Source organism: Ursus arctos, unplaced genomic scaffold (assembly GCF_023065955.2).
Source record: "Ursus arctos isolate Adak ecotype North America unplaced genomic scaffold, UrsArc2.0 scaffold_2, whole genome shotgun sequence".
Classification (NCBI taxonomy): domain Eukaryota; kingdom Metazoa; phylum Chordata; class Mammalia; order Carnivora; family Ursidae; genus Ursus; species Ursus arctos.
This window is the reverse complement of record NW_026622874.1, coordinates 15806921-15825335: the sequence shown is the minus strand read 5'-3', so window position 1 is coordinate 15825335 and position 18415 is coordinate 15806921. Positions and strand designations below refer to the sequence as shown.

The window sequence follows — 18415 nt, the reverse complement described above, 5'->3', positions numbered from 1 at the left end:
CCCAGGAGCTGTGGTCTCCTGCAATAGCCTTTAACCTGTCTGCGAATCTCCATCGTCTCCCCTCTGCAGCTCCCCACCCTCCTCTAACCTGCCAGCAGACGGAGATTTCCAAGATGCACGCCTGACTACCAGAGCGACTGCAGGATTCAACACCTGGGAGCGTCCTCCGCAGCACAGCTCGCCGTCCTGGCAGGGGTCCTCAGGGCTGACTGCATGGCAGCTTGGAAAAGCTCCAAGGCACAGGCCACAGAGGAGACAGAGTCCCTGGAGGTGATGCAGTTTCCGTATACCCACAGCTGAGCTGATTCGGACGCACCGTGCGAGCCGAGAATGGTCCCTGCCCATGTCCCTGGCGCGGCTCCCCACCAAGCACTCCTCACCCCACCAAGAAACCGCGTTCCTCCCTCACCCATCCCTCACTCTGCCCTTTCCCACCTTTGCCGCCACGTTCCCTTTCCTCAAGGTGCCCTGCCTCCCTGACCCACTCAGACTCTTCTTCCGGGCCTAATGGTGACCGTCACGTCCATGACGCTTGCTCGAGTATCTGTCCACACCACTGCTGACTCTCTGTCCCCGACGTGCTACCTGCTGTCACGGTGTGTCCCCACAGCCGTCCGCCCGCACCGTGTCCCAGGCTGCTGGAGGCAGGGCCTGTGCTCTGTGCATGACTGCTTGGCTGGCATCTTGCGCGGGACAGAAAATGGCTCAGAAACTCCAGCAGTTGCTTGGGATACTTCTGTCCTTGCCTCTGACCTCCTGCCTGGCTTGCAGCCCGTCCCTTCGGTGACAGCCATTGTTCTCTTTGGTCTGTCCTCACGGGGAAGGATTGCCCCTGCAGCTTCAAAACCCTGATGGCTCATATCTGACTCTAAGGAAGCTGCCCTCTGAAAAGCAGGTTTGTGCAGACAGCCCCCCGCCCCGGGGCCTACACTCAGCTGCCTGTCCCCTCGGGCAGCACGGCTCCCACTGGTGAGAGAAAGCAAGCCGAGTTTCCCGCAAGTTCCTAGGTTGGCCGGTGGCGAAATGCTGCGGTGGGCGAACACAGGGGCCTGGGGCTGGCCTCGCAGGCAGCTCCAGAGCAGAGAGACCCGCTGCTCCAGGAGCGGCCCCCAACAGGGCAGCAGCCCCAGCCCAGACCTACTGAGTCCCGAGGCCTGAGGATGGGGCCCCTCGATCTGTGCTTGACCCAGCACGGTTCCCAGGCATGTCAGAAGTTGGAAAGCGTTGCCCACCGCGCACCCTGGCCCTGCATCACTCTGGGCCTCGATCCACATTGCAAAGCGGGCCCTTGTTTTCTACAAAGCCTGCGTTCGCTGGGTTGAGCGTCAGGCTCCTGAATCATCACGGCGAGGTCCCCCTGTGCCCACGGAAGACAAGAGGACTCGGAACTGGGAAGCTGGGCTGAGGGACCCTCAAGACGGCGAGGAAATCAGCTCCAGCTCCAGCCCCGACAAAGCAGGTCTCTGCGAACGTCTCCTCCTTGGAGAGACCCGGCCGTCCCGACCCCTCCCCGCCCTCCTCCCCACCCCAACCTCCACCTCCACCTCCCAATCTATTTTTCTGCCAGGGCCTAACCCTTCTGGACTGGGACATTTATTTGCTGTTTATTGTCCGTCTCCACCAGCAGAATGAAGCGGGAGGGCAGGAATGGTGTGCTGTCTTCCTTCCTCAGCATCAGGACTCAGAGCCCGCCTGGCCCCAACAGCGCTTCATCAGCATTTCTTAGAAGGAATGAGGGAGAGAAGGAAGGAACACAGCTGTCCGGCTTGCTCACCTCTGCGATGGCACCTCTGTTCCCCCCAGGGCAGGGCACGCTGCCTGGGAGGAAGCAGGCAGACACAAACTCTCACTGAGCTCTTGTTTGGATCCCCTCACGAGATCCAGCAGGTACTATGGTAATGGGGGGGGGGCGCGGAGGCTGAAAACTTACAGGGGTGAGGTGAGCCCTTTCGAGAGTACGGCTTGGCCTTCAGCTGGAGGTGAAAGCCTGGAGAAGCCCCGGCAGTGAAGGCCTCTGGTCCTGGAGCAGCACTGCAGCCTTTAGGGCACGTGCCTCCCTTCCCACTCCCTCACCTTTCCTGGCTCCAAACCCCATTGTTCGCCGTCTCCCAAGTGTGAGACCCCAGGCCGACCAAATGCCACTACAACGCACAAATTGTACCTTTGTGTGCACTTAGGTTAAATTTAGAATTCAAGTGCACTCGTGTGAGTTCAAGAACACAAGGCACATTTTTTTTTAAATCAGGTGGTTTATTATTTTTTCTTTCTTGAATAGGAATTTAAGTTACTTTAATAATGATCACGGACTTCGCTACAGAAAAACCTTCCAGAGTCACAGGAAAATAAGCCCAAAGGATCCGACTGGCCAAGTGCCCATTCAAACAGTATGCCTCCATCGTGGAGTGCCTTCAGAAAACCTAAGGGTCTGACCATGTGGGGGGCCAGGGAAAGGAAAGGGTGCTGACGGCCGGAAGGCATGAGAGGGAGTCACAGAAGAGTCTTTGGGAGGAATCAATCATCAGAAGAGTCAAATTATTTAAAGTTGAAATGAGTGAGAATTTATTCACAACATATGCAGATCTATGCAAGTGATTATGCAAATAGGTGGGAAGGGGGCCCTCGAGAAGAGCTGTAACACAGAAGCTGGGTTTCCAGCATGCTGGACACTGGTCACAACTTTGCTAGACGGGAGTCCATCTTGGTCCCTCCTAGTTCCCTTTGTTCTTCCTCTTAACACTAGCATTTTTTTTTTTTAAACAGGGAAAGTTTTACAGCTTTTTCCTCAAAACCCAGTGGTAATGCGAGGTAACAAACATCAGACCACTTTAGCCCCTGGGCCACCAAAGAGAACCCCTCCTTGGTGCTTCTTTCTAAGGGAAGATTTCTAGTAGCAGAGCTTTACATAAAATATATATATAGATATATCTATGTCTATATATCTATATATACCAATTTCCAGAGATTTCCAATTGGTGAAGTGCTAGATGATTCTTTTTTTCCTTTTTTCCCCCCAATCCCATGTATTTGTTACTGAAGATAGACTGAAAAACCTCGCAGCCTGGTGTCGTCTTTCTCGTATGCTACCATTGGTTGATTTTCAGGCCCCCAATACAGATGAGCAAAAATGCAGGTGACAGGGAAGTAACCTGTATGGTCTGAAGCTTGGTCATGTGCTTTGTCCTGCAGGTTATCCAGCCATCTCAGAAACCAGAGGCCAGGAGCCTCCCCCAAACTCCCAAGAACCAGTCACTACCACCCACCCTGCCCCAAGCCTACACAGCCCCAACCCTGGGCCGGTCTTGTCTCATGTGACGGCTTCTCCCATAGGCCATCAGAACGTTCTCGACTTTTCTCCCAGTGTCCGCTTCTTTCTGTCCAGGACATGCTCCCCGCTGTAGCCATGAGGGCGGATTTTCAACTCCACATAAGGAATGGAGAATTCATGTCCTTTCCACGGCTCCCAGTTCACCCCCTACATAAAAAAAGCCAGCATCAAGAAGAGGCAACTTGGGAGGAAGAAGGGGTACAAAGGAATGCTTCTTTGACAGGAAAACCACTCCCTCTCTGCTTAGGGGAGAGAAAAAGATCCATCAGCGGTGACTGGGGTCCTTATAGAAGTCGGGCTGGAGGTAGAAACAGGCGCCCTCTTCTGGGCATCTGAGGTTTGACAGGCTGATAACTTGGAAGACCTCCCCCCCCCACCCCAGGGGCTGGAAGGATGGGGTGTGGTCCCAGGGGTACGGAGGAGACCACAGCAGCAGCAAAGCTAACGCAGGGTCGACCTGGCCAGCAACACGCACATTATCTTTGCCTCGCTCTTTTCCTTTCCAAAAAAATTAAAGGCAAAAATAAACATATTAATTGGTCAATCGTGTAAAATCATTTTCAATTTAGACTGTTTAGATACTAGCTCTGGGGTAACGAATAGCCTGCTGAAAACTAAATTTCATTTTATGTCTTTTGACTGGTGAGGGCAATAATATTTAATTCACTTAATAACCTTGCAACCTGGCCAATAAAGAGCCCAAGTGACCAATTTTATGTATTTTAATTTGTGAGGTAAATAATAAACAAGAAGCTAAATGCCTTGCAGACTGTGAAAAGCACATTAACCAGATGAATGTCTTTTATTAGCAAATATGGGGATGGTTTAGGGCATGCTGGCTGCTCATTTCAAATATCTGATCTCTGATCACAGGCTTCCGTGCGTCAGCCCACATGGCGCCACCATGATTCATGGACTCGCCCTCCTTGGCCTCCCCGGGGGGAAATTTCTTCTTCCCTTTGAAAAATCGCACAAGGATTGGGAGTTCCTGCGGCCTGGTCAGGGCCAAAATAATCAAACTGTACCTGGATTTGAGGTGTGCTAATATTTACAGTAATATCGGTAACAAGGTGAGTTCTGGGAGAGGCGGCTTCCTGAAGGCTGCAATAGACCCAGGATGGGAAACTGGAAACCCAAGATGGGGAGGAGTTCGTGGAGGGGATGGATTCATGATGAGCAGGACAAAGATGCCATTTTCAAGGAGCTGTGAGGGAGCAGCCAGGAGACGCCCCACAGCTGGCACGGAGTCCAGATGATGCCCACAGGTCACAGAGCTTTGAGAAATCATCGGTAGCAAAGCTTCAGAGCAAAGAAGGGGAGAGGAGCCCTCGCGAACTCAGCCCTGTGCGTACCTCCTGAAATGGTGTTTAGCGTAACACTCTGGGTAGACCCTGAGTGGCTTTGGAGGAAGTGGATCCAAAGGTGGGTCTGATCAAAGGCCGAAAAGACTTTGTTTTCCTGGTGATCAAAGGATTTGAGAAAAATAGCTCTGGTTTCATTGGGAGAACAACTAGAAAGAATTATGAAGTGTCTGTTACAGAATGGAATGTTTGTGCCCTGCCTCCAATGCATATGCTGAAGCCCTAACCTCCCGTGTGATAGTATATGGACGCGGGACCTTGGGAAGGTAATTAGGGTTAGATGAGATCATGAGGGTGGGTCCCCCAAGATGGGATTAGTGCCCTTTTTTAAAAAGATTTTATTTATTTATTTATTTATTGAAAGAGAGAGAGAGAGAGAGAATGAGTAGGAGGAGGAGCAGAGGGAGAGGGAGACAGAATCTCAAGCAGGCTCCGTGCTGAGTGCACAGAGCCCGACACGGGGTTCGATCTCACGACCCTGAGATTATGACCTGAGCTGAAATCAAGAGTCAGATGCCCAACCAACTGAGCCACCCAGGGGCCCCAGGATCAGTACTGTTATAAGAAATGGAAAAGAGACCAGCGCCCTCTCTCTCTCTCTCTCTCCACTGTATGAGGACACAGTGAAAAGGCCACCATCACAAGACAGAAGGAGAGCTTTTATCAGGAACTGAATCGGCTGATAACTTGATCTTAGACCTCTTAGCCTCCAGAACTATGAAAAATAAATGTGTGCTATTCAAGTCACCCAGTCTACAGGATTTTGTTCCTAAGACAGTGTCCATGTGTGAACCAGTAAACTGAGATGGTGCATAATCCATGTTATGTATCTAGCAGTGGACAGCCTGAGCTCCCACCCACCTACACTAAGTAAGTGTGCAGCACTGATAGGAATCCAGAGCAGGGGAGAGCTGCAGCAGATGGGCAGGGAAGGCCTTGACCTCAAGGCCATGGAGCGTGGAGAAGCCCTTCTGCTCTGACTGGAGGCATCAGAAGGAGAGGGGTAGCCAAACCAGCCTGGAGAGTGTCACTGGGAACTGAAAGCTTTGAGCAGAGCATGGGACAGAAAAGTTCACCTGTCACCTACCTCACTGTGTTTGGTCTCCCCGTATCTGCCATTGGGGTTGGCCAAGTGACAGTTCTTGTACCACCAGCCACCATGATGGGTCAGGGCACAGTTGCTGAGGGCAATATCATTGTCTCTGTCAAAAGTTGTAAACTTCCATCCATTGTGGTAAGTAAGAGCGTCCCCTGCGGGAGAGGAGAGATGAGAGGTGAACGTCTAAGTTTTGCCACTGAGATGGTGATTGGGCTCTGGACTCAGCAGGACAATCTTTGGACATGAAAATAGCAAGGATCCGGCCAGTTACATCACAGGGAATCACTCGTCTCTCAAAACGGCCAAGATGAGAACATGATACAGACGAACAGATTCTCCTTCCTGGCCTGTCACCCAAACTTTGGGCCTGTCTCTCCAATAGCCTGAAAAGCCTTGACAGCATTCTCACTTTGAGGCCCTGCAGTCATGGCAAGTAACCAAATATCCAAAACCAAACCTGTGGGCTCTCCTCACAGTACCTGAGCACCCCTTCCACAAGGTAACCCCTCACCCGTCTTCCCCGTCTTTGCTCAACCATCCTCCCTGCCACCCCACCTCGAACTCCGAGCCACATTTGACAAACCCATTGCACCCTTTTATGGAGCCCTTCCTCCTGCAGGTCACTCCCAGATGCCCTCCCTCCAGCCTGTGCTCCTCTTTTTGCACCGGTCTCAACACAACAGCCCTCCCAGCCTCCCTGACGCACACGCATCCTCTTTCACGCTCTCAGACTTAAGGGCCTCCTTCCCACCACCTTCCTGGCTTTGCAGGCCTGGAGCTTGGCGGTAGCCTTCGTACCGTCTCAGAGCCCACTGTCCCTGCAGGCATGTGCCGCTTGTGCGGTGGACGGCTCTGTCCCTGTGCTTCTGCTCCCGCGCCCTCCTCGGTCCAAATCCTAACCATTCCTCAAAGGCCAGCTGGGCGCACGCCTGAGGAAGCGCCAGTCTCCTTAATAATCCTCTCACACGCGCTCCTTGCACACACACCTGAGTTTCTCGAGCCTTCCTGGCACACAGGTACAGTTTAGGGCTTCATGACAACCTGTCCGGAAAGCCACTCGCATCATTTGACTGGTATCTCTACTATTTCCCCAACATCTTCATCATCTTTTTATCAGTTTATTTCTTAATTCAGCTCATAAGAGGCGATAAAGGCCCGTATCAATCCCAAGCTAAATCAAGTCGTGTTCCTGCAATAACAACACTTAGTTTTCATCGGATCTCTGAGTACCGACCCTCTTCACGTAGGTGCCCTCCTCTGGCCCCCACTCCAGCCTATGAGGTGGGGCGGGTGGCTCTCAGTCCCAGGAGGAAATGGACTCACAGAGGTTAGACTCTGGGGACTTGTCAAGGCCCCACTGTCGACAAAGAGCAGGGCCGGGGGACTCAAAGCTGGGTCCTCAGATTCCAAGCCCAGGGTTCTTCCCGCCTGTGGCTTCCTCCTTTCTGCAGGGGTCTCGAGTTATGCTAACAAGAGCAAGCTGGCTCTGGTTCTCCAAGTGCAGGCCCTGGAGCAGCGGCATCAGCAGCACCTGGGACCTTGCACATTCTCGGGCCCCCAAGGTACTGCCCACCTGCAGTCTGTGTTTTCACGAGCCCTTCGGGTGACAGGCCCCTGGGGTGCAAGCTGACGTCAGAGACCTGGAGTCTGCAACTTCATTTATTCAGGAAACTCAGACCCCCGGCCCGGCCAGCGCCACGCTCGGCCCTGGGAATACAGACTGAGGGGGCCCTGCTCCCAAGGACTTCGCTGCAGGTGGGAAGGGGCAGATCCAGGGAAAGAGTTAACACCAGGTAGTGAAGGGGGAAGGTCCCAGGTTGTCCCTGTGATTAGCAGCTCGAACAGTGAGTCCTGCCAGCTTTACCCAGCATGGGGCGGGGGGAGCGGGGGGGCTGCAGAGGCCACTCCTGCTAAGACAGCTGAAGGGCTCTGCCCCATTCCTTTCCTCCAGTTGAGGAAAGACATACTGTGTCGCGCTCGCTCTCGCACGCATCTCCTCTCCCTTCGGCTTTCTGGCAGATAGTCAACGACAGCTTAAAATAACACGCGATGGCTCCCTTGGTGACACCGTTAACGAGCACAGCTTACCTCACTTGCACCTAAAGTTCCCAGAGCTGTTTTCTAAGAGTCTGTGCAAAGGCTATTTCTTGACGATTTGCTTGTGGTTCTCTAACCTTGGGAATTGGGATCAGGAAAAGCGAAGCAGGGTTCGGGCTTAGCGGGGCTGCTTATTCCACAGACGGATTTCCTCGCTTCCGGAACCGAAGGCGTGCTGACGTTCAGAGCGCAGACAGTGAGTGTACCCATGAATCAAAAAAATCACTTTTCTCTGGTTGTCAGGCCCCCAGCCAACACAGTATTTTGATTTATTGAGCTTATCTCAGAGTAGAAAAGCCAGTGGTGGTCAGACCCTCTTTCTTCTCTCAGGGTTTTAGGAGAAAACACTGGGTGAGAAATAAGCACCCCTAACTTCTGGTATAATGTTTTCGGGGGGGGGGGGGGGCCGCTGGCTCTCCTCAGGTCATGGGTTGGAGGGGTTGGTGGCAGGCCCAGAAAAGCCCAGAGAGGGGCCCCTGAGCTGGTCATCTCCCATCTCATCTAACATTAGTCCACCATCACCTCCTGAGACGGGAAGGAAGGCCCGGACAGCTGAGCCAACTCAGACCCGAGGAAGCCATCCACATCCTATCGCCCATAAGTCACACAGGACCATGTGTCTGGACCTTGAACTCCGGACCAGGAATGGGCCAATGAAAGAGTGATGTGTGCCATTTTTGGCTTTCCCTCTTGTCCACGGACCCAACAATTTTTTCCCCCGTCCTCTGAAGCACCAGTATGTAAAAATCCATTTCAAAGCGAGGCAGGCAATTTGCATAGAGCAGTTCTTCACTGTGGACATTGCCATCCCTGGCCCCGCCCACCGAATGCTGGCGGAGTTCTTCGGTTGTGCTTCCAAGTGCCCCAGGGTGTGGACCCATCGCTGGTTGGGCATCACTGAGTCTCCTGGAGGTGGGACTTGAACCCAGCTGTAAACAATGGGTCAGCCCATAGAAGTCACTCTGCACCATTCCAAACGTCTATTTATGTTTTCAGGATGACCTCTCAAGGGATGAATAGCATCTTGAAGGTAGAGCTCACTGGGTGGCCTTCCTGCCCCACTCCAAGATTCAGAATCAGAAACCAAATTTACCCAGCACCGCCTTGCTAGGGCTTCTTCGTGGCAGAATCAGGGGCTCTCTGATAGGACATCCGTGGAAGCCGAAGTCGAGGGCCCAGGTGGACAATGTGAGTAGTGGTGACGTTTCCTGGCATGTCTCCCCCAGGGCCACGCAGCTCCGATTCTAATCAGAACTCTCGTGGCGGCAGCGGGCACATGTACAGAGACATCAAACCGTTCACCTTCTCTTTGAACGCCCCGTCCTCTACACAGTACCTCACCATTTAGGACATGGGGAGCCAGAAGCTTCCTAAATTTCAAGACCCTCGTGGGGACCAATCAGCATATATAAGGAAAGCTAAAACACCATGAAGCCCACCATGCAATTTCAGAGTTTCCAAGTAGGAACGGTGGCACGTACGGGGAGACCAGATTGCTGGCTGAATGCGGTGTGATCTGAAAGTCTTCCCAGGCTCCCTATGAAGAAAACACACCCTCCACTGACCGGCATTGCGGGCCTGAGCAACCTCAGAATGGGAACTAGCCTGTAATCACGGTTAAAATGCAAACAGAGTCCCTGGGAAGAGAATCACATTAATTTGTGAATAAATTGACTCCTTTTCACTCATTTTCCCGTTAGCATCCGTTCATTTCCTGGTTATTTTAAGACAGGCCTTGGAACAGGTACACGTGCATAAGAGAAGAGAGGAGAATGGGCGACCCTAGCTGGTCCCCCGCCAGCAGTCCAGGAAGTCACTGGGCTTCAGGGAGAGACGTGAGACACCATCCCTTGTCCCATGTCACCAAGCTCATGCCTTCACTGACCCCGACCCAAGCTACCTGGGTCTCAGGGACTATCCTTTACGACATAAAACATCTGTAAGATTGCACGGAAAGCTCTTGCTAGCAACGTCATGCTTGAAACTCACCTACCCCGCCCCAGACCAGACTCCATGCTAAGCACTGGAAAACAAGAGCAAATGCAAAATTCATGTGATTTTTTAAAAACAATTAAATTATAAGACCTACGAGAAACTTTGCCTTAGCAGTTGGCCACTTCGGATCCTGCCACTAAAAGAGGCATCTGTCCACAGTCCTCTGCTGTTAGGGGGTTCTAGAGTGGCCTCAGGCTTCCCAAGCACACCCCATTTTCCTTGAGGCAGCTCAGTCCTTGCTCACCGTGGACTCCCCCAGGCGTGGGGACCCCTTCTTTGTTTCCCATCTAAGTCCTACCCTTGCAGACCCGGCTCCAGCCCACTGTCCTGCGGGGAGCTTCCTTCAGCAGCCTCAGGCCTCAATGTCCCCATCTTCTCACACCCTATAGCTCTTCATTCTCCTCGCCAAGATGTGGCTCTTTGTAAAAGTTCTTTTCTAGTATGACTTCTCCGCTCACACGCAGTCTCAGGGGAGAGCCCATGGCCCGTACAGTCGGTGAACCCAGCTGGCAACGCATTCCTACGTAGTTACCCCCAAGTCAAAAACATGTGGACTTACTTGTTAGGGTTTAAAAACTATAAATCCAGGCGTAAGGTATGATATCAAACCAGTAACCACCCTGTCCCTCTGAAACAGAATATTCAATGGTATAATCCCAGTGTTTCAGTCACGTGGCTTGATTTAGTTCCCTTCCTTTACAACTGGACACACCATCAACGGGCTTGTGTCCACTGAGCTGCTAATCGAGGTTAGACGTTCCCGGCTTTCAGCTAAACTGCTCACCTCTGTGTCCCACAGTTGTACGGAGTTAATGAGACCCATACTGCTTGTTGTCTGAATCAGCACTTCCATTTTTCCCTTTACTTATGGCAAAGCGCTGTGAAATATTTAAATAATCACACACACACACACACACACACACACACTCCTGGGCAAGGACAGCAGCCAGCTTGCTGGAGCCCAGTGACAGGTGGGCAGGCATCGTGAATCACTCCGGAGGCGGCCTCCTTGGCGGCCGCACAACAGCCGGAACCAGGGGAGTGTAAGAGGAGGGTTTTCACCGGTGGAGGGGTGCGGGGATCAATGCATCACAAAGAAAAGTTCCAACTTTGAGATCATCAAGGATTGCTTTCATACTTCTGTTTACCCCCCGCCTCCTGCAGGGAGCAGGGCCTCAGCCATCCGTGAGGACAGTTCACCTCCACGGAGCAACATTCCATCCCCCCCGATCCGTAGACGCACAGAGAGCCAGAGACCCGAGCCGGGAGCAAATGTGTTTTCCTACCTGCGGTGCCTCTGTATTTCCCAACCGAGAGCCTGTACCGCTCCTTGCTGGAGGCCACCTGGAAGGAATCATACACGGCGTAGGCGGATTCGTTGGCAGTCTGCAGGTCCACTCTCACCTCATAGCGGGTTGGGGTGCCAGTGGTGAGATTGTGTAGCTTGTCAAGTCCTGAAAATAAGGAAGGGAATTCCAACAACCGACCCACCGGGGTGTGCAGGCGCGTGGCCGCTAGCATCTGCGGTCCTCAGCACCGAAAGTCACCGTGGCCTTTCCCTCCTTTGCTACTGGGGGCTCTCCTCACACTGTCTCTGCTGGGGGGGATGCCCATTTTCTCATCCTATTATGTCTTTGGCACAGCTGTGTTTATGAGTGTGCAAACTGTGTCCTCTGGGAAGGAGCCGTGGAGGGCAATGCGCGGCGGACCTGCCCCCAACTCCCTTTCTCTAAAGCTGAAGCACTTCCCCCTGTCGTCCCCATATCTCACCAAGTGCAAGAGGACATCAACCACCACTCTGAGGTCTCTGAAGGAATTCTGCGCCGAGCAGACCACAGCCATCATCTACTCCATCAGACACTGAGTCTCTATATTATGATTTTGTAATTCTTCGTTTCCCTGTGGATGTTTTTGGCTATTTCACTCCCCATGAATATCTGCTCCAGATTAGAGCAGAAGGAAATGGGAAAACACCATCCCCATAATGAGTGGCGTTACTAGAAGAGCTTCAGGGCCTACAGGCATGACCTCCTAGGAACAGCCCAGAATCCCAATGGGTCAGCTATTTTCTAAGATGTGTAGGCTCCAGGCAGATCCCATGGGGCTTACAGGCAGTGGGAAGACCCCCTGTGACAGGCCCATCCTGTCACAAGCCCGGCACATGAGAACCTTCCCCGCAACATGGCCCCACTGACACCCTGGTGGTCAGGATCCTTAGAGTGTCCTGTCCCTGTCACTGGGGACAGAGTATCCTGTCTTCCTGGATGTGAGGAGCCTTCTTGAGCTGCCGACCAGCCTTTGAGGGTGAAATAGCCCCTCCCCCACAGCCCTCCTGGAACCTCAGAGATCATACCAAGCCAGAACTCCTTCATGGGGTCCCCAAAGCCTTCCACGTAGGTCCGCCAGCGCTTGAAGAAATCCAGCTGCCCAGTGTTGCGCCTCTGGAAGACCTGCGAAGGGAGACGGACCTCTCAGTCTGACACACTTGAACAGACATGACAAGTGAAAGAGGACAGTAGCTTGGCCTGGGGGCTGCCCTGAGGTTAGACAGAAGCAGAGAGAAGGTCAGACTGACAGATATGGTGACAGACTGAAAGCAGGACTGAAAGAGAGGGCAAGGTCGGGAGCGATTCGCGTGCCTAGGGCTTGCAGCGCTGGATGGCCGTTGACTGGCTCTTCACTGAGACAGGGGCTCTGAGAGAAGACAGGTGCCGCCAGGGTGAGCTCACCTGGGACAAGGGAAGTGCGAGTCACTCCCGCGGTCCCCTGGAGAATAAAGATGCCATAGCAGCGCCTGAGCGTAAGCGCTGGGGTGCTGAAGAGAGATCGGGGCCAGACTTGCAAAGGTAAGCATGTGTCTGAGGTGGTGCTCAGTGTTCACCGGGTCCCGTTTCAATTGCCTGTCCCCAGGAACACAGGCAGGAACGCTTCTTTCTCAGGCTCCCTGGCGGTTAAGTTGGAGTCGCATGACTCATTCCAGCCAAAGAGCTGTGAGTGAAAGCGCAGAAGGGCTGGGGGGCTCTCTCTCCATGCTCTGTCTTCCACTGCCCTGTGCCTCGGGGCCTCGTGGCCCACGTGTCCACCGGGCAGAGCCGCGAGTTGGAATCAGCCCGAATCCCTGAGTCACCACTGAGAAGTGACTGCCAAACCCACAGAAGGCTTTGCACACGTGAGAAGAAACACCTCATGTTCTCGATCATTGGAATTTGATGTCGGCGTGTTACTACCGTGTGGCCCACTCTATCCTAACGAACACAGAAAGCCACTGGGACAGAGAGAGTCAAGTGAAGCCTCTGGAGAAGATGAGACCACCTGGGAAGAAGGTAGGAACGGAAGAGAGAAAGTGGCCTAGAATCAAGACTCGGGGACCTGCACTACACAACAGGCAGGCGCAGAAGAATGTGCTCGTGAAGGAGAAAGAGGAGGACCCGGGCGTGTGGAAGGACAACCAGGAAAACATGGAACCACAGAGACCACGAAGAGAAAGGTGTGACTGATAGTGTCAAAGGCAGGTAAGCTTCAAGGGTTGCGGAGACGAGGACTGAGGAATGTGTCCATAGAATTTAGTGACACGGAAGTCACGAGTGACTCTAGCGAAGGCTGCCCTGGAGAGAGACGAGGGCAGAAGCCAATGGGACTGGCCTGAAGAGTGAGTGACAAGTGAGAAAGCAGACACAGACTTGGGTACCCCTATTTCATGAAAGTATGTGCTGCTTTCTTTTCAAAAGCTCCTCTCTTTGGGGAAGGATGGCAGTGCCAGTCAGAGTGAATTGGATTCTTTTATATGAAGTAAACCTGAGGAGTACCTCCGAGCTAAACGCACCTGTGTAGACTATTGGAATAGATAGTAATGGGTCATCCCTCGTGACCTCGAAAGCCACGCTCAACACCACCCTCGCTAATTGCAGAAATGACTCTGGGATTCTGGAAGGCGGGAATGGCGCCTTTGTCTCCACCTGCTTTCCTCTGCACTCGTTCAGATGCGGAAGCCCCAACACAGAGCCCCATCTCCCTTCTTTCTGCCACGCTTCCCAGCAGGTGCCTCAAAGTGAAACGTGTTATCTCGAATTTGGTAAGGTAAACCTCCCAATATTTGTGCGTTCTTTCTATTTTTTCTGGGAAGAGACAGAGAGGGAGGAGAGAACAGGTAGCCTGCATCAGTGCTGAAAGCTCCACGTGGGAGCTCACATTTCACTCCTTGTGAAGCACCAACCCACCTTTGCTGGCCCAGGAAGCACTGGACTAGGGCATCTATCTACGGCGGGCGGGGAGAGCCCGGGGCTCTAAGGCAGACCATGGCCACTGCCTGGCCAGCGGCTGGTAAGCCAGGCATCTCTGCTACTGAGCCGCAGTCAGCCGTGTGACACACAGGGTTAGAAGCGGGAAGGAAGCGTCCATCGCAGAGGTGCTAGGAGAATGGTAAGTGTAATGGTAAGCAGAACCGAGGGAATGATCGAGCAAATCACTCCATACTGCATTAACACTGTGGTTTCTTTCCCCTTTGCCCTTATTTCAGACACTCCCACTCCTCTCTGGGCTTCCTTCATGTCTTCGTTCGCTTACCCACTCATGAAACTGCCGTTACTGAGTAGCGTGTTCAGGGCTGGCTGCAGGACAAGGACCTGTGATGCCATTGTACAGACATGAAAGTTCAGGAAAGCGATTAGCCAGATTAAACCATAATCAGCTGATTATTTGGTGGCAGATGCAAGGATAAAACACGATCTCCTCATCTTTTCATCAGAAAGTGTGAAAATGCCAGCTTCACTGAGTCCATTTTCCAAAACTCATTTCCTAAGATTCTGGGGCTCACTGTTCATTTCCCAGAAGGGTGCCCATTCCCGACCCTTCCCCAGGACTCTTCCTGTGCCTCGGACGGTGAGATCCCAGGGCAGATGCCGGACCAATGTTCCTCATATGTCAAATCCAATTACGTTCCCACTAACATAATTAGTTATGGTGCAAGGTCAGGCTCAAATCGGATCCTGCCCTCCTAGGCTGGGCGCATTACGAAGGCATTCTCCAGTCAATGAACAGAGTACCCAGCGTGATAGGGGTTTGTCCACCTGATTTTTTTTTAAAAAGATTTATTTATTTATTTTAGAGGGAGAGCACAAGCAGGGCGAGGAGCAGAGGGAGAGGGAGAGGGAGGCAGAGAAGTAGATTCCCCACTGAGCACAGAGCCTGACTCGGGGCTCAATCCCAGGGTCCCAAGATCATGACCTGAGCCGAGACCAAGAGTCAGAAGCTTAACTGACTGAGTCACCCAGGTGTCCCTCCGTTTTTTTTTTTTTTTTAATAATGCTTCAGCTCAGCTAGGAAAACTCTGAACAATGATTCTGATGCTCTCTGCATCACTACTGAGACCCAGCTCCGCACTTACTAGCTATGTCCTTGGGCAAGTTACTTGACCTTGACAAGCCTCGCTTTTCTAAACTATGAGATCAAGATGTTAATAGCCCATTTGTCATGCTCTTAAATCAAGGCTTTAGCAAGATCATTAATTACGATAAATCATAAAATTATGAAGGCCAGAGACTGGCACATACACATATAATAAGTTATTATTATATCTCAATAAATGTTAATTTGCATTTTATTAAGTCAGATTCCAAATGAACTGACCCATCGTGATCTTCTGTACCTCTCGATCAGGCAGCCTGATTTGACTCCCTCATAATCTAGCCCATTCCCATTCTATGGGGTGAAAACACCTTATCATGAACTGTTTGGGGTAACAGAAGCCCCTTAGTAGGTATGTCTCAAGGCGGGCAGAGTTCTACACTCCAGAACTGTCCTTGCACTCTAGAACTTACTCAGTGTCCTGACTGATTCCCTGGGGAGAAAAAATGAAAATGCCATTTAAATGCCTGTGGAAAGAACTTCTAATATAGTCCTTAAGACTTGCAAGACGGAAAACAAAGATGGAAATGCTTGAGGCACTTAAGTGTTCCCGTCTGGTCCTCAATCCAGCCTGCCTCCTGTGACACCAATTACCTCGGGGTAGGGTTTTTCTGGCCTCTTAATCACATTGGGTTCCTGCCACTCCATGGAGAAAATTTTCCTTAAAAGGATTTTGGAAGCTCCCTTTAAAAGAGCAATGTACTGGGGCGCCTGAGTGACTCAGTCAGTTAAGAGTCTGACTCTTGGTTTCAGCTCAGGTCATGATCTCAGGGTTGTGAGACTGAGCCCTGCGTGGGGGGGGGGTGTCCATGCTCAGCGGGGAGGCTGCTTAAGATTCTCTCCCTCTGCCCGTCCCCCTCTTGTGCTCACTCTCTCTTTCTCTCTCTTTAAATAAATAAATAAAATCTTTTTAGAAAATAAAAGAGCAATGTACGAAGGTCATCTCTAAGTGACAAAAGATTCTCGAGCCCAAAACCATGGAAACTGTCAGTAAAAGATCTGGTGTAGAAGTTTTCAGGACTCCACGTGTTTTGGGGACTGTGGTGGCTTTGGGGAGAACCCTACAGAATCTCAGTCCATGTACTGCCTTCAGGAGTCTGAGTCAGAAAACAAGACTTGGGAGGGGGTGAGGGACTGGTGTTGGTTAGAACGCAGAGCGATGTGATGCTTTCTGGAACGGACCTCGGCGTCCTGGTAAGGGTCGTTTGCATGAGCAGGTCGCAGAAGGCAAGCTCCTTGAGGGCAGGGGTTTTGGTCTGTTTGGTTCCCGGCTGGTTCTTGAGTGTATAAAACAGTGCTTGACACATAGTAGGCACTCAATAAACACTTGTGGAAAAAATCCGGGGTATTCCCAGGCAGGCAGACCGGCAGGTATCGTTCTAGAGGTTGCCCTGGACCAATGTCTCCTTCCCTAGGGAAGGCTGGCTTTCAAAAAGGCCACACGCGACAACACAAACATTCTGCCAATGGTCAATTCTGGGCACAAGGCAGGAAACTGGCCTCGAGCCTGAAGAGACTGAATGCTTACAATGGTGCTGATGAAAAGCAGCAGGTCCAGCCCTATGGGTCTGCTCAGGTGCAAGACCTTCCATGTTACTTTCTGTTCGGTTATTTTTATAAATCCATCAGGAATCTTCTCCCATCCAATCGGGTTACTGCCTTTCAGTCGCCAGATGCAGCTGTGTGGATAATAAGTTTTCTTCACTGCTGCTTCTCGGACGGGATCATTTTACCCGCGGCTGCTCGAGTGTCTTTGCTTTCCCAGCCCCCTGAGCGAACGAGTAGATGAATGTAGTTTGAGCACTGGGAGCTCACGCTTTCTCCTCGCGACAACGAGCTGCGGATGCGCAGCGGGTAAGGCCGCACGCTGGGGGAGGGGGGGAGCCTCTATCTGCTCAGGCGTGGGGAGAAGGGGGCGGGGGGGGGGGATCGGATGGCAACCCTCCCAGGCAGCTCATCCTATAACTGGATCAGGCCGCCGCAATCAAAGTAGGTGTCATGGGGTGTGAGCAGACAATGGCCCAAGGGAATCCAACCTGCACACAGAAGAGGGACCGTGGGCACACTGCCAACTTTCCCCCTTTCAGGCTCCAGCCCTTCACACCAACGTTTTGCTTCTGAACCGCAGAGCAGGAGCAGAACCTGGACAAAGGGCTTTCGTTCAGAGGTCCGAGGCCCAAAGAGGTCATGCGTTTCCATCTTGGATGGCCTGAGAGGACCCACAGGGAAGACCAATGATCTGGGAGGCTGGGGCCCGGAACTCTGGTCTTAATTCTTGTGAAGTGCCAAGGCACTTCTCCCCGTGGGCCTCAATTTACCTACCTATAAAAGAGAAATAATAACCTCCGTCTCTTACTTGAAAGCTTCTGTGGGAGAGTCATGTTTGTGACGGGGCTTGGAAGAGAAGAAAATGGAGGTGATGCACACAGAGGGCATTATTAGATGCCAATAAACGCACAGCCTCCGCAAATCGTTAACCTTCGTTCAATGAAGCCTGCTCTATCCCAGGTGTGAAGTCCTTCCGGCGGGGGTGGGGTGAGGGTGGGGGTGGGGCTGGGATCTCTCTGGAAACAAGCGCGAGCCACCAACGCTCCTCTATCCCAAGGAGAGAGACTCACAATCCAGCCGCCTCCGTCGGTGTCCATGTCGCAGTACACCTGCAGGGGCCGGCTGGTGTCACCGTGCACGTAGATGGTGTACAGACCACTGGCGACATTGCTGTTCTGCTGAACTTGACTGCAGTCCGAAGGATGTGGAAAACGTGCACCAACTGGGAGTCAAGCAGGGAGATGGTGTCGTTAGGAGAAGGGCAAGGAAGAAGGAGGACGGCTGTGCCCCTATTTTAAGATAATTTATTTTGTTTAGAAACTTTCATAACCTCCTACTACGTTGCTTCTTCCAACTCTTCATGAAGATCTTATTTTTCTCATGCACCTCGCTCTCATCGATTCCTTCAAATGTACTAGAAATAAGGTCAGGTTCACATCATTTCCTGCCCTAAGTCCCACAAAATAACATTCTGTTCTGCTCCCCTCTTTGGTCTTTGTGCCACGAGATAGATTTCATCTGAACCCATAACCCTATTCTATTGCCCCATTTCCAGAGAAATCCATCACTCTGTCTACTCGCTCCTCC

The 18415-nt window shown here is 52.1% G+C and overlaps 1 protein-coding gene and 1 long non-coding RNA gene across 2 annotated transcripts in view; one reads left to right on the top strand and one right to left on the bottom strand.

Annotated features, from left to right (window-relative positions):
* Positions 1 to 3861, top strand: LOC130544245 (uncharacterized). The gene is made up of 2 exons (XR_008960394.1): positions 1 to 1459; positions 1628 to 3861. It is a non-coding gene; the product is annotated as an uncharacterized LOC130544245 (long non-coding RNA).
* The window catches only part of TNN (tenascin N), a 59848-nt gene continuing 43684 nt past the window's right edge, over positions 2252 to 18415 (bottom strand). Inside the window, exons 17-21 of the mRNA XM_048225187.2 lie at positions 17899 to 18050; positions 12231 to 12327; positions 11164 to 11331; positions 5774 to 5937; positions 2252 to 3472 (exon numbers count right to left, since the gene is read on the bottom strand). Of these exons, the coding sequence (XP_048081144.1) occupies positions 3332 to 3472; positions 5774 to 5937; positions 11164 to 11331; positions 12231 to 12327; positions 17899 to 18050 (722 nt within the window). The 3' untranslated portion in view covers positions 2252 to 3331. The remainder of the gene's footprint in view (positions 3473 to 5773; positions 5938 to 11163; positions 11332 to 12230; positions 12328 to 17898; positions 18051 to 18415) is intronic.